The sequence below is a fragment of the Pteropus vampyrus genome, unplaced genomic scaffold (genome assembly GCF_000151845.1).
Source record: "Pteropus vampyrus isolate Shadow unplaced genomic scaffold, Pvam_2.0 Scaffold26, whole genome shotgun sequence".
NCBI classification, from domain to species: Eukaryota; Metazoa; Chordata; class Mammalia; order Chiroptera; family Pteropodidae; genus Pteropus; species Pteropus vampyrus.
The window spans coordinates 5,759,436-5,772,666 of record NW_011888807.1 but is presented as its reverse complement, the minus strand read 5'-3'; the positions used below and the strand labels follow the sequence as shown (position 1 = coordinate 5,772,666).

At 38.5% G+C, this 13,231-nt stretch overlaps 1 protein-coding gene across 2 annotated transcripts in view; it reads right to left on the bottom strand.

Moving 5' to 3' along the window:
- The window catches only part of VGLL3 (vestigial like family member 3), a 43,043-nt gene extending 35,489 nt beyond the window's left edge, over nt 1-7,554 (bottom strand). For both annotated transcript variants that reach the window (XM_011356417.2, XM_011356418.2), the window contains exon 1: nt 6,924-7,554. In XM_011356417.2, coding sequence (XP_011354719.1) covers nt 6,924-7,049 — 126 coding nt within the window. In that variant the 5' untranslated portion in view covers nt 7,050-7,554. The remainder of the gene's footprint in view (nt 1-6,923) is intronic.
- Nucleotides 7,555-13,231: the final 5,677 nt, after the last annotated feature.

Sequence of the window (13,231 nt, the reverse complement as noted above, 5' to 3'; positions counted from 1 at the left end):
TATTACTTAATATAATTTTGAGAACACTTGCCTCTCAATGATTCTGGTCATTATCAAAAATCGAACCCATCCCCTCCAGGGAATGAATTTTTTCTAGTTTTGAGGATTTTGAAAACAATGTACCATATGCTTAGAAAGAATTTCAAAATTTTTATTCCCAAAATGTTTTAAGCAATGATCACATAATAAGGGTACATGTTCTCTATCGAACTTACTACTTTGAATGGAATAACAGTTTCCAATGTAAAAATTTCTGGTATGTTTATATAATTCTATTAATAAATAGGGTATAATTAATTTCATTTTTTTAAAAAAATTATCTGTTATATTGAATTGTCAATTAATTCTTATTTCATGTCAATAATTGTGCAAAAACTTGGAGCCACAAAATTGAAAGTCATAGTCTGTCCCCAAACTCAAAGTGCTGGTAGTTAGTTGGGAAAGCATTGTAAGGGCAATAGAAAATAAAGGGATCTTCATGCCTTATCCATATGACTAACTGTGTTATTCCTCCAAGTAGCTAATATTCAAAAATTTTAAAATAAAAAAAGTAAGAAGGTAATGTTAGGTAAATTACTAATTATTTTCTTGTTTTCTAAAGCAGACCAGATGGGAAGTGAACATAATAGAAAGAGAACTGGAACAAGAGAGAAGATTTAACCAATACTAGTCCATGAGTCTGAGTAACCTTCTGGCCCTCGGCTTCCTCTTCTGAAGATGAGGAATTTTGACTTGATTATCTCAAAGGTCTTATCCAATTCTGTATCCTAATAAGCATCATGCTGGAGCTCTAGAAAAATTCACACTTAATTTTGTTCCTTCCATTGGCTGCCTCTTCTGATTTTGCAGGAAACTAGCCAAAAAAACCCTGCAGACCATTGAAGACTAATTCATTCCCAGACATGGGTCATCTAGCCCAATTCCTAATAATTACTTTTGGTACTTCCTTTATCTACCTTCACAATAACAAGAAAGTATGCATGCTTTCGGTTCTCCCACTAAATCCCACATGGACAACTGTTTTGGCATACTAAAACAATATTTTTAAGAGAAAAAGAACACCTGTTTACTCTAGGTCATTTTTTTTTAATTTTTTTTTTTAATTTTTTTTTTTCTTTACTAAAGTACGAAGCAAGTGAAAAATAGTTCAGTTACCCCAGTTCAGACCACACTTGTAAATTACTGGCATAAATCTGGTATCCACTGAAATATGGCATTTATGACTTCTTTCTAGAAGCAGATGTTTGTGTCTAATGGTTCAAGGTACTCTTATGGTCTTCTTAAATGAATAGTTAAAGCACAAAAACAGCTGCTTAAAGATGTTTTTTGGATTCAGGGAATAGTTTTGCCCCAAATCATTTTCTTCACTGTCTCGGCTAACACTGATATTCAAGTATTAGAGAGCCTTTGTTTCTTAAATGAAAATGTTTTACTGGAAATAATACCTTAAGTTATTATCTATTACTAGATGTATTAGCTTTGACAAAATTTTAAATGCTAACTGAAAACAGTGCCTATGGAATGGAATCCAAGCTAAACGCACAGGTTTTAGAATGACAGTCACCTAACTCACAAATTTGTTTTAGGAACTGCCCCAAGTATCTTGAGCATAATATTTTTATTCCCACTAAAAATTCCCTTTGCACAGAAAGATATGACAGAAATATACATACTGCCCAATGGGGTCAGCTCAGCATCTCTTCCGTAATTGCCCGAAAAGTCACTGCTTGCTTGTATGGTTCTACTCTTTGAAAACCCTCATTTCCTGTAGTAAGGGACATTTCCCTGCCACCCCCAACTTAGTGAGATGTGAGACTTAATAAGTGGTAGGAGAAGTAGGGCTTCCTTGCATTTATCTAAAATACTCTTCACTTAAATTTCCAATGACTGTTACCTTGTCCTCGCATTTGGTTTCCTGGTGAACATATCCTCACAGTGCATGCTTTTATAGATTTCAAGCCTGCCCTTACTATCGTTTTTGTAATCTCCTTTCTAGTTGGCTGCCAGAGAACACTGTTCGGTTAAGTTATTTTAAAGTTTAATTTTTTTCTCTAGCTTTGAACCTTTTAGCTGAAAAGTTATCAGGAGCATAAAACTGTGAGGCACTTTAAGCTTCCAAGTCTCTGCAGTCAAGTTAATTTGTGTAGTGTGGAATTCTAAGGGCTGTTCTTTCTCAAAGAAGTCCTGTATGAATTCTTATAAATACACTTAAGTCTTTACTTACGGTTGCAAGAAAATTAGATCCTTCACCTTAAATAAGTTGATTGTGTATTGAAACTATCTAAGGAATAATTGTATTCTTTCTTCTTAATAAATCAAAACTTATGTTGGACTGGCAATGATAAATGAGGCACTTAAAGCTGACTGTTAATACCACTTCCTGCATATTATTTTAAATAAATAAATGTTCATTTGCTAAGTGGATATTCTGCCTCATCAACAAAGGATGCAATATGAATAGCAAAAGTCATTAGCATAATACAAATGCTTGCAAAAGGACTTTGGAATGCCTAAACTAAAAAAGTACACTACCAAGGACTTGGAAAGAATTTCAAGCTCTAAGGCCAAAGAATCTACTGCATATTAATCTTCTTTATCAAAAAGTTGATTTGGAGCACGAAAGACAAAAATAAGCTTATTGTGCAATAGCAAAAAAAAAAAAAAGCTTAGGAGACGGCATGGCATGGTGGAAAGATGCTACATAGGGGAGCAGGGGATGATAATGGTTCTAATTTTGTCATCAATTAGTTTTGAAATCTTTAGCCAGGCATTTCTTCCCTATGACTATCTATTTTCCCATTTGTAAAAGGAGGGCTTGAGGCATGTTTTCCTAGTTTTTTTCCCTAACAAATAGAATCTTGGAAAGGTTCTATGACCTAATCAAGGTGGCAGAGTCCAGAGAAAGAGTTTGAAAAAACTCTTTACAAATTTATAACTTGCTCTAATTTATGTGAAGCCCAAAATGTGATTGTTAAAAACTCCTATGCACAGTTAAAAAAAAAAAAAAACAAAACTAATGATTATTCTCTGCTTTTACTACCTCATCCATGAACTACACAATTTTAAAAGCTTCATTTTAAGTTTCTTCCTAATGTTTAACATTATGAATATATGGGGGGGATTAGACAGCAACAGACTGTCTGCATTTATGATGAGAAATCCATTGGGTATGAAGGGAATCTATGATTTCATATTATTCCCCTCATATTTCAAAAAAAAAATTTCCTGACACATATTTCAAAAATTTTTTTTTCTTGGTTCCTACTGTCACTATTAGAACCCAAGTACATTCCTTCTGCACATGTTCTACAGTGTTATCATGCCTTCGGAGAGTGTGCTGAGAGACTGAGTCAGGAGTTCTCCTGAGATGTTAGGGACTGATATATTAAGGCTATGAAGTGATGGTGGGCTTTGGGACCAGATAACTTAGTGTCCCTTAGCAAATCCTGACTCCATAGAGCACACTGTAAGATTTATGCACAGCTATGCAATTTCTAGGAATTAATGTCAGAAACTATAAACTTTCCTCTTCAGGCATATTTACATTACTTTAATTCATTTAGCTCACTGTATGCCTAAGTAACACATTGCAGTGCAGCCTGATTTATATGTAGCTAACTATGTTTTTAAGGACACTAACCTATTACCCACTTGCAATGTATAACATGTTTAATAAAAAACTAAACTTCAAATTTCAAGTGCACATTTGTGCATTTAAGGGAGAGTACACATGCCTGGAGTAGGAAGTTCTAATATTTCAAAAAGAATTGTCAACTATATACATTAAGAGGAAAAATATAGCTGTTTAAAATCCATCATAATGAACCATTTTAATATACCAAATTACAAGGACTTCAGAGCTATACAGATTTCAAGAAAAAATCAAAGATACACTACTACAATTGAATACAGAAGTGAATACGAAACTTTAGTGCTCTCTTTTCTAACATTTTATAAATTACCATTAAACCATCTTTATAACTCTACCATTTTTTCTGCTTTTCTTTTTTTCTATACTGTTTAGCAGATAAATCTGAGGCATGTACCTTTTCAATTTCTCAAATGCAGTAGAAGTTGTAGCCCTTATTTTTGTCTCTCAGGCAAGATGCTATTAAGGGTCACTTCCCATGTACGGAGAAAACAATCTTCATGGATAATAATGATAAAACCTTATGGAATGCAAAAACAACCAAAATATGTATTCTCAGATGACTGCATTAAGGCCAAGTCAATATTAGTCCCACTTCACCCACGCACCGTACAGTCTAAAAATGCTGTCAGCCTGATAAGAATTTCCTGATTTACTTTTTTCAATAGAAAATATAGGTTATCACAATAAACTTCTGACAGTTATAGAACATTAGTTACCCTATCGAGTCTCTTTAATTTACTAGCCAATTATAGTTAAATAGTTTCTTTACTTGATTAAAAAAAAAAGGTAATCTTGAACAAGCCATTTTGGTAAAAGCAACATGAAAATGTCCAAGCATGCCTCTCAACTAAGTTATTAAGGTTAACACAGCCTAGTAGCAACTCAAACTATATCCACAGAAGTTCAAACTATAGTAGAAGTTGATTATTATTTACTAATATGTGCCACTCACCCATGTAGACAAATCCAGTAAAAGAGAAAGCTCATTCTTCAGTTTGTTGATGGTCTTAGCAAAAGAATAAAATTTGGGTACTGAGTCTCAGGGCTATTGCAAACGTTAGATAAAGGATTGGGGTTGTTTCTTATTAAAAACTAAATTTTATTATTAGTGGCTTATAATTTTTCTGATCCTGGATCTTATTTTCTAGCTCAAAAAAAAAGGTATTACAATTCTACAGCCCACCACAGATTTATATTTTAATGGACTTATTTTCACAACTCTAGAAAACAAAACCTTATCCACAACTTCTATTAGTTCAAGTTATTTTTTAAGGGGAAAAGCACCTTTCTGAATGTTTAGTAAAATTTGATTCTGTTGCTCGTCCACATTCCAATTGGTAATTGAAGGCCTCTACAGGCTCTGAGATAGAAGAAATGAAATGATGAAAGGGTGTTACATCTGGGACATAGTGTTTATAAAACACATAAACTGATTTCAAGCATCTCTTTGCCTCACTTGCCTAACCTATATCTACATGGTTTTCTCCATCACTTATATCTTTTATATTTAAAGCCAAAGAAAAGCAAAAAAACATAACCAAATTGTTTAATCTGTCGCTCCGGACCACAAACTACAAAACGTTTACCCATTCCCCTCCCCAAAGGTAAATTTTCTTTGAAATGTTTAAACTGCTGAATATTAAGTAATCATAATGATGATGATAATAATAATAATAATAATAATAATAATAGCGAGAAAGTGGGGTTCCTTCCTCTTTTGCCTAGTTGGTCCTAGTTAAGCTGTACTGTTCAGCAGATAAATCTGAGGAATGTACTCTTTCAGAGTCAGATGAATTTCACAGTCCTTAGATTCTAAACAGAAGTTATAACTTCTTTCCAAAGAATAGCACTATAAATCTAGAGAAGACACAAAGAAAATATAGGAATTAAAAGATCTGATTAATTAAAGAGCCAATCTCTTAAGACCATCATAAAACATAGGGTTCCGAACTAAAAAACTAAAAAAAAAAAAAAAAAAAAAAAAAATCAGTTCAATAAATTCTAGTTCTCTGATAAATGTCTCCATAAGTGTATTTTTTAAATCTCACCGAATCGACCCACTCTAATTCCCAGAGTCTGAGGACTCTATTTTGGTACAACCCAGTGCCACATACTCACATATGTGTTTTATGTAGAGCTAACTAAGCCTTGATATACACTCCGTTGGTGTCCAGAGAGGAATGCACAGGGGCACCTAGTGCCAAATTCTCCAGAACCCTACTCTTCCTTCTGAAGAAACTATATCATCTCCCTGATTCTCCAATCCTTTCTATCAACAGTATTTTCAGTTGCTCTTGGCATGGTGGAGACCCAGCATCCACTGATCAAAGAGTACCTCTTGGCCAGAAGGGTACACACAGACACACACACACAGACACACACACACACACACACACACACACACACACCCCACACTTCCAACAGACTGAACTATAACGCCTCTAAGTTTTGATGGAATTAAAAGGAAATGAGGGTGGAGGAAGGATGAAGAGGGTAAAGAGTGTTAAATACATGGTGAGGGAAGGAGACTAGACTTTGGGTAGGGAACACGCAATGTAATATACAGAAGATGTATTACAGAATTGTACACCTGAAACTTATATGAATGTTATCAAACAATGTTACCCCCAATAAATTTAACTTAAAAAAAGTGAATGAGGAACTTTGGGATCAATCCCTGTCCTCTCTTCGCAGTCTTAAAAAGACACGCTTTTCAGAGAAGTTCTAGTAACGTTTGATAGGCGTTACACTAGACCCATGTTCCACCATAAAAGTCCCAGAGAAGTCATTCCACGAACTCACTGTCCAGGTAACAGCCTCCCCAATATCAGTGACACATTCCATCTCCTTAATCAAGAAAATCCTGAAACACTCTACCTTTCCAAAGGAAACAAAATATTTGGTTTAAAGTTAGTGTACTCACAGACTCATAAGACAGATGCCCTTGGTAAGCTTCAGAAAACTGAGCCCTAAGAGCTAGGATGGCTATGAGGGTAGCTCCGGTGGCAGCAGCTCAATGAAGCCCCCAGCCAGGTAATTCCTTACTTCGAATCCTCACCCATCCACCCGGCTACTCGTCCCTTCCCGAAGCCTCTCTTCCTCTCCTCTGGTGGCTTTCGGCTGAAGGGCGCTTCTGCAGGTCCCAGAGCATCCTCGTGCCACAGATCCCGGCGGGACGTCGTGGAAGCCCCAGACCGATACTCTCGGTGCCCCTCGCCCCCGCCCCCGCCCCCGCCCCCGCCCCCGGCAAGCTGCCGGGTCGGTGACTCACCTGCTGGCCAGGTTGAGGAGCCGGGTGGTAGTAGGCTGTGGGGCAGGTTGCAGCTGCCACAGGGTTGGGCAGATACTGGGGTGCTCCATATGGCTGGGGGTGATACATCACCTCCGCACAACTCATGGCAGCCGGGGCAGCGGCGGCCCCCGAGCTGCCGCCGCCGCTCTACGCGCTCTAGCGACCGGCGCCGCCGCCGCTGCCGCCGCAGCTGCGGCCTCTGTCTCTGCTCCAGCTGCTACTGCGGCGAAGGCGGGTCCTCGGCGGCCGCGGGCTCCGCGCGGGGCGCGGGCTCGGGAGGGACTGGCAATCAGCGGTGGCCCGTGTGCGAGCACCTTCATCTTCAGCCCCTCCGGATGTCCCCTTGCGCACGCTCATATAGCGGCTTGGGGACACAGCGGCCCGCGAGGCGAAGGCATGGCAGTACCGGGCTCCGGCGGGGGCAGAGGCACCCACGGCAGCGCCAGTCACAGCCGCAGCCCTGGCCCAGGTCAGGCAGCCCTGGGGAGAGGAGCTCTGGTTTGCATACACACAATACACGCCCCGGGCTCGTCCTATCACCAGCGCTGCCGGCTGGGCGACGACCGGGAGGCAGGGGCAGAGGGAGGGGTCGACCCGGGAGGACCGGAGCACTTCGCCTCCCCAGGCTTTGACGCCAAGCGCTGCAAAGTTCCTCCAACTCTGTCCGCGGCGGGCGGGTCGCCCAGCAGGGGGACCCCGGGAACGGTAGGCTACGGATTGGAGCGAAGTTTGAAGCCCTCTCCGCCTCCCAGCCTTGGGATGGTGGTGGGAGGGGAATGGTATGCGAGAGGCTCCGCGCCCTCAGAGCTCGGCGGGTTCCCACCCTGTCTCAGTCACCTGGCTACCAGGGCGAGGCTTCCCAACCCCAGGGAGCTTTCACAGGGAACCCTAACACGGAGGCGAAGGAAAGCTGAGTGTACAGAGAAGTAAACCAGAGCAGGCACAAAATAAACTGGGATATTCCCTACATTAACTATAAACATAAGTGAAAGTTAACTTTATTGCAAGTGCGCACATGCCAGGAATGTAATACAGTTTTCTACAAGCAATCTCCGCTTTAAGTTTACTCCTTCATAGTATGACATTCTTGTGGGATGTCAACCTTTTCTGGCTTTTCCAGCCTGGTTTCACGGAACAATAGACAGTACAATCCACGAAACTATTTAAAGGTTTCTCTGTTAACAAGTGGTTTATATCCCTCTCCAAAATGAAAAAGAAAATCTGTTGTAGAAATTGCTATATAGTCAGGCAAAGCAAAAAAAGATTTATACTTATTTTATAAATAAACTCTAGCTCTGACCTTTAACAACTATTTTTCTCCCCATATATAGGTATCTCCCTTTATGACAGAATAATCTCCTTTATTTTCACAGAGACTGTCTTTTGCCAGAGGAAAAATCAATCTGGATGTCAAATGGACTGATGTTGTGGACTGAACCAAGCCTCTCGCTCAGATCCCTATGTTGAAGCTCTAACCCCATGTGACTATATTTAAAACGAGGCCTATAAGGAGAAAATTAAGGTTAAACGAGATCATAGATTGAGGTCCTAATCTAGAACTTGTGTCCTTATAAGACAAAGACATCAGTGATCTCTCTCTGTGCTGGCATAGAGGATAGGCCTTGTGAGGAACCAGTGAAAAGACAGTCTACAAACCAACAAGAGAGGTCTTACCAGAAACGAATCTGAGGCCACCTTGATCTTGGACTTTTAGTTTCCAAAACTGTGAGAAAGTACATTTCTGTTATTTCAGCCTCACAGTCTATGGTATTTTATTGTGGCAGTGCTATCAGACTAATGTAGATATATAGTACTAATATAAACTTTTATGTAAGTATGTATGTAGGACAACACAGACACATGCATACATAAATACATATACACTCACACATACACAAACTCACACACTTAAACACAAACTATAATAATTGGAAAGGATCTCTTTGCTACTCATGACAGCTCTTATTCACTCACTCATTTCTTTCATCCATTGAATATTAAAAGTACACATATTAAGGGCTTGCAGAGTTTGAAATTTAAATGTACTGTTTATAGTGGAGCAATATTCCTATTAATCAGATACATAAAAATTTATTTAAAATGTTTATTACTGCCTTTTCCGAAATTAACATTCCCCGGTTATATCCTTTTCATGTGTTCCAGATTCATCTATTCAGATTCCCTCTAGATGCTCCACATAGATGTCTCATAGGGACGCCAGTGATAACGGCACTAATATTTTTTCTCACATCCCCAACTTGATCCTCTTCTCTTAACCTACATCTCAGGTATCGAAACTCCCATCCACCAGTTGCTGAGCTAGAACTCTAGAAATTATACAACACTCCATCTCTCTCTTCATAGTCCCCAAGTCAAGTCTTAGAGTCCACTATAATCCTAAGTTCACTCAGTATCTTATACTCAGACTCCTGCAGGAGGCTGCTACCCAGTTTCCAGGCCTCAAGTTGAGCTATCGAGACTCTGATTCATTCTTTACAACATATCTTTCCACTCTTTTCTGTCCTAGCCACTGCAAATCCAACAGATCCATGATGTTTCACTCTTTTAAAAAATTTTACAGTAGCCCCTCACAGTCTGCAGTCTCAACCTTCAAATTCTGCCCCTGCCTATGTCACTATCTCTCACAACTCTCCATTCAGCCATCTGAATTGAGAACTCCCTTTCTAGGGAGGAGCATGGTGTCTGCTCTTCCCATGCCTTTTGACAAAGGACCAGAACATCTGCATTAATACCCCTCTGCCCACCTTCTTCACTTGTTAACTCTTTGTTCTCTTGCACAGCAGCCTCTGAAGACCAGTTTCGATGCCCCTACTCTTGGCAACTCCAGCACCCCATGAATACTGCTCTTACCATACTAATAAACAACCACCTGATTTGAAATGGCTTATTTGCTTGCTTCCTCGACATAACCATGGCGGCTTGAAAATCTCAATCTTATAATATCTGGCTTAATAAGCATTCATTGAATAAATAAAGCATAAAAAAGGGACAAAAAACTCATAGAGGAGCTTACAAACTCATCGAGGATTTAAGCACATATGAAATAAGTGAAGGCTCTCTTTTAGGCTTCTTACTGTATGTTAAAATAAGGACACTGTGGTATGATAAACTTTAGGACGCAAAGTATAAAGTGATTGAATTAGGCCACAAAGCTGGTTTGAGAGGGCAGCTCTTCCTCATAACCAGACCTCTTATTTTAAGTACTTAACACTTTTCACTTTATCTTTAAATAATATATCTACAGTTGATTATTTTTGGTATAATTATGTGTTTAATATCTCCTCTACTAGATTGTTGCAGAAATCATTTATATTTTGTGTAGCAGACATTTAGAAGATATTTAATATATATTTGTTGACTTAGAAAATAAAGCCAGAACTAGATACAACATGTCCATCTGCACAATTTCTACATCTTCTTTGTGCCCTACATGGCCTCCAGTATGATTCAATTATTTATTGCATGACAAAGATGTAGTTCTTGGATACTAATAAGTCATGGATTCAAAAGTCTGGAGGTATTTGGCAGAATCTTTCTATAATGCAATACTTTTGTTTTGACACCTCCCTTCATTTTTATATTTTACTTATGGCAGAAAATAGAGAATAAAGATAAATTCTGCCCAAAATTAGAATCTAGAAGTATAGACATAGTAGAGGAAGAAAATAATCTGCTAAAGGCTGGAATCTTTGTTTGCTTATTAACAAAATGTAGTATAATTCCTGTTAAGGAGAGTTAAGTTGGACTTCTGGTAGGAGACCAGATGTACTTGACTCCCTCCAGGTAGATGTTTAGGGTTGCAGAATGGAAAAGAATCAAAAAGATCATCTAGTCTAAAACATCTTTCAAAGATTAGCAAACATGTATTCTGATTAAAGTCTAGGGAACTAGACTTTAGAAAGAACTGGAGGCAGAACTAAACCACAGCCCCAGGTCTCTTGACTCTTATCACCCTATGATAAGGATATATAAATAAACACATATGTGTATTAACATGCATACACACATTATATGTATATATACATATATGCACCTATTCATATATATTCATTTAAGCATATATGTATATATGTATATAAATATCAGAAAGAAGAAGTTTTAGATTAGGTTATCCTTTGTTCAACTTGGAGTTGTGGGAAAAAAGTGGGCGTGGCAGGGGGAATGTAGGTCAATTGCATTAACAATAATGAGTCACCCAGATCCAGAGAATGCCATCTGACTACTGGTGTACTCATTGTCAGGTCTACTATGTAGAGATGTCACAATCACTGGAATAAAATGGGAAGAAACTTGATTATTTGCACTTCTGAGCTAAAGTTCCTCAAATTTCACCCTTTCGTCTCTTCTCCTCTCTCACACTGCTCTACCTCTTCTGATTCAGTCTTGATGGAGAACCCCGTACTACCCATCAGTGTTTATCCTCCTATTCTTTTCTGTCCTAGACACTGCAATTCTAATAGAATACCAAAATTACCTTACATGTTTCCAACTCTTCTGAGTCAGAGGTTTATGGTCACTACATTTTTGGCCTTACCCACTAAATTTCCCAGAATGTTTATAATTTTTTCAGCTGAAATTTAGCGAAGTAAACTCTCCAAACAGTTTTATTTAAAGAGGTAAGTTGAAGTGGATTTTCTCAATATCTTTTGAGATAATATAAGGCAAAAAAAAAAAAAAAGAAGAAGAAGAAGAAGAAGAAGAAGTTTTGTTTTCTTTGTTGTTTTTTTGTCTTTAACTTGGTCTCAGTGTAAAGGAGCACATGGGACCTGCAGTGCTGGGCTTGGGTCGTCTGCACAGGGAATTCCCAGGTCTTAGGTACAGATGCATGGTTATACTAGGCAAAATAATAACCACCCCCAAAGATGTCCCATTCTAATCTCTGGAACCTATGTATATGTTTTATTTTACATAACAAGAGGGAGTTAAGATTGAAGATTGAATTAAGACTACTAATGAGTGGATTTTAAGATAAGAAAATTATCCTGAATTATTAGGATGGACCCACTGTAATCACAAGTGTCCTTTTAAGAGGGAGGCAGGAGACAGAAAAGTCAGTGTAATATTGATGTAAAGTGAGAAAGACTACGGGTCTATCGATTATCCTGAAGATGAAAGGTAGACACAGCCAAGAAAGACAGCAGCCTCCGATAGCTGGAAAAGGCACAAAAGTGGGCTTCCCTAGGGCCTCCAGAAGAAACACAGCATTGCCAACACCATTTTAGACTTCTGACCTTCAGAACTGTAAAGTAATACATTTGCATTATTTTAAATTGCTAAGTTGTGGTAATTTGTTACAGCAGCAGTAAGAAACTAACATAATAATTTAATGGAGGAGAGGGTACCAAAGGAAGGGATTTGCGTGATTGTGTCCTCTATGCCATACAGATTACTATGAAGAGAGGCACAATAGGACGAGGGCCAGTGAGGAGAACTCTGAAGCTCAGAGACCAGGGATGGACACTGGTTGCCTAGATCTAAGGGTTGTACCAATAATACTTATGGAACAGATGTGAAAACAGAAGGTCAAAACTCACATGTAAAGCAATAAAACCTCTTTATTCAGTTGTCCTTAAGGAGCATTTGCCTTAAATGGGCTCTCCTCAATGCCCGGCAGCTTTACTATGTTTCTGAAGTGTCATCTTGCAAATACTGCCTTCTGTCTTCGCTGTTTTCAAATCTCCCACCTTTCTCCACTTTCTTCTTTTCCATTCACTATTCAGGCCATTTGCAATCAGATTTCTGCCCCATCACCCACCAACGTTTATTAAGGTCACCAGTAATATACGTGGTAAAAGTTTGAAATTCATTTTTTTAAACTTTATCTCAATTAATGCTTCATAAATTTTGACATTACAGATTAATCCCTCCTTAAAATTCTCTCTTTTCTTGGTGAACTTCCATGACATCCTCCCGTCTTAATTGGTTTTCTTACACTTATTCTCCCTCGCTTTCCTTTTCTATGTTCTCTACTTAAACTCTAAATGTGAGTTTCTCAGTAGCTTAGTCCTAGGTCTTTTTCTCATCTTACTTTATCCTCTTACCCTAAGAAATCTCATCCATCTTCAAATCACCTCTGTATGCAAATAACTTATAAAGATTAGCCCAAGATTTCCAGAGTGGGGATATATCTTTTGTGGAATTCTGAAGTCAATAAATAAAGCAAATGAAACCACATGTGGCCCATATTATTACTGAAAATTTCTTCAATGCTTACAATGAACTGTATGTATATCTCCAGTGTGTCAGTAAGTTCAACACAGACTGTT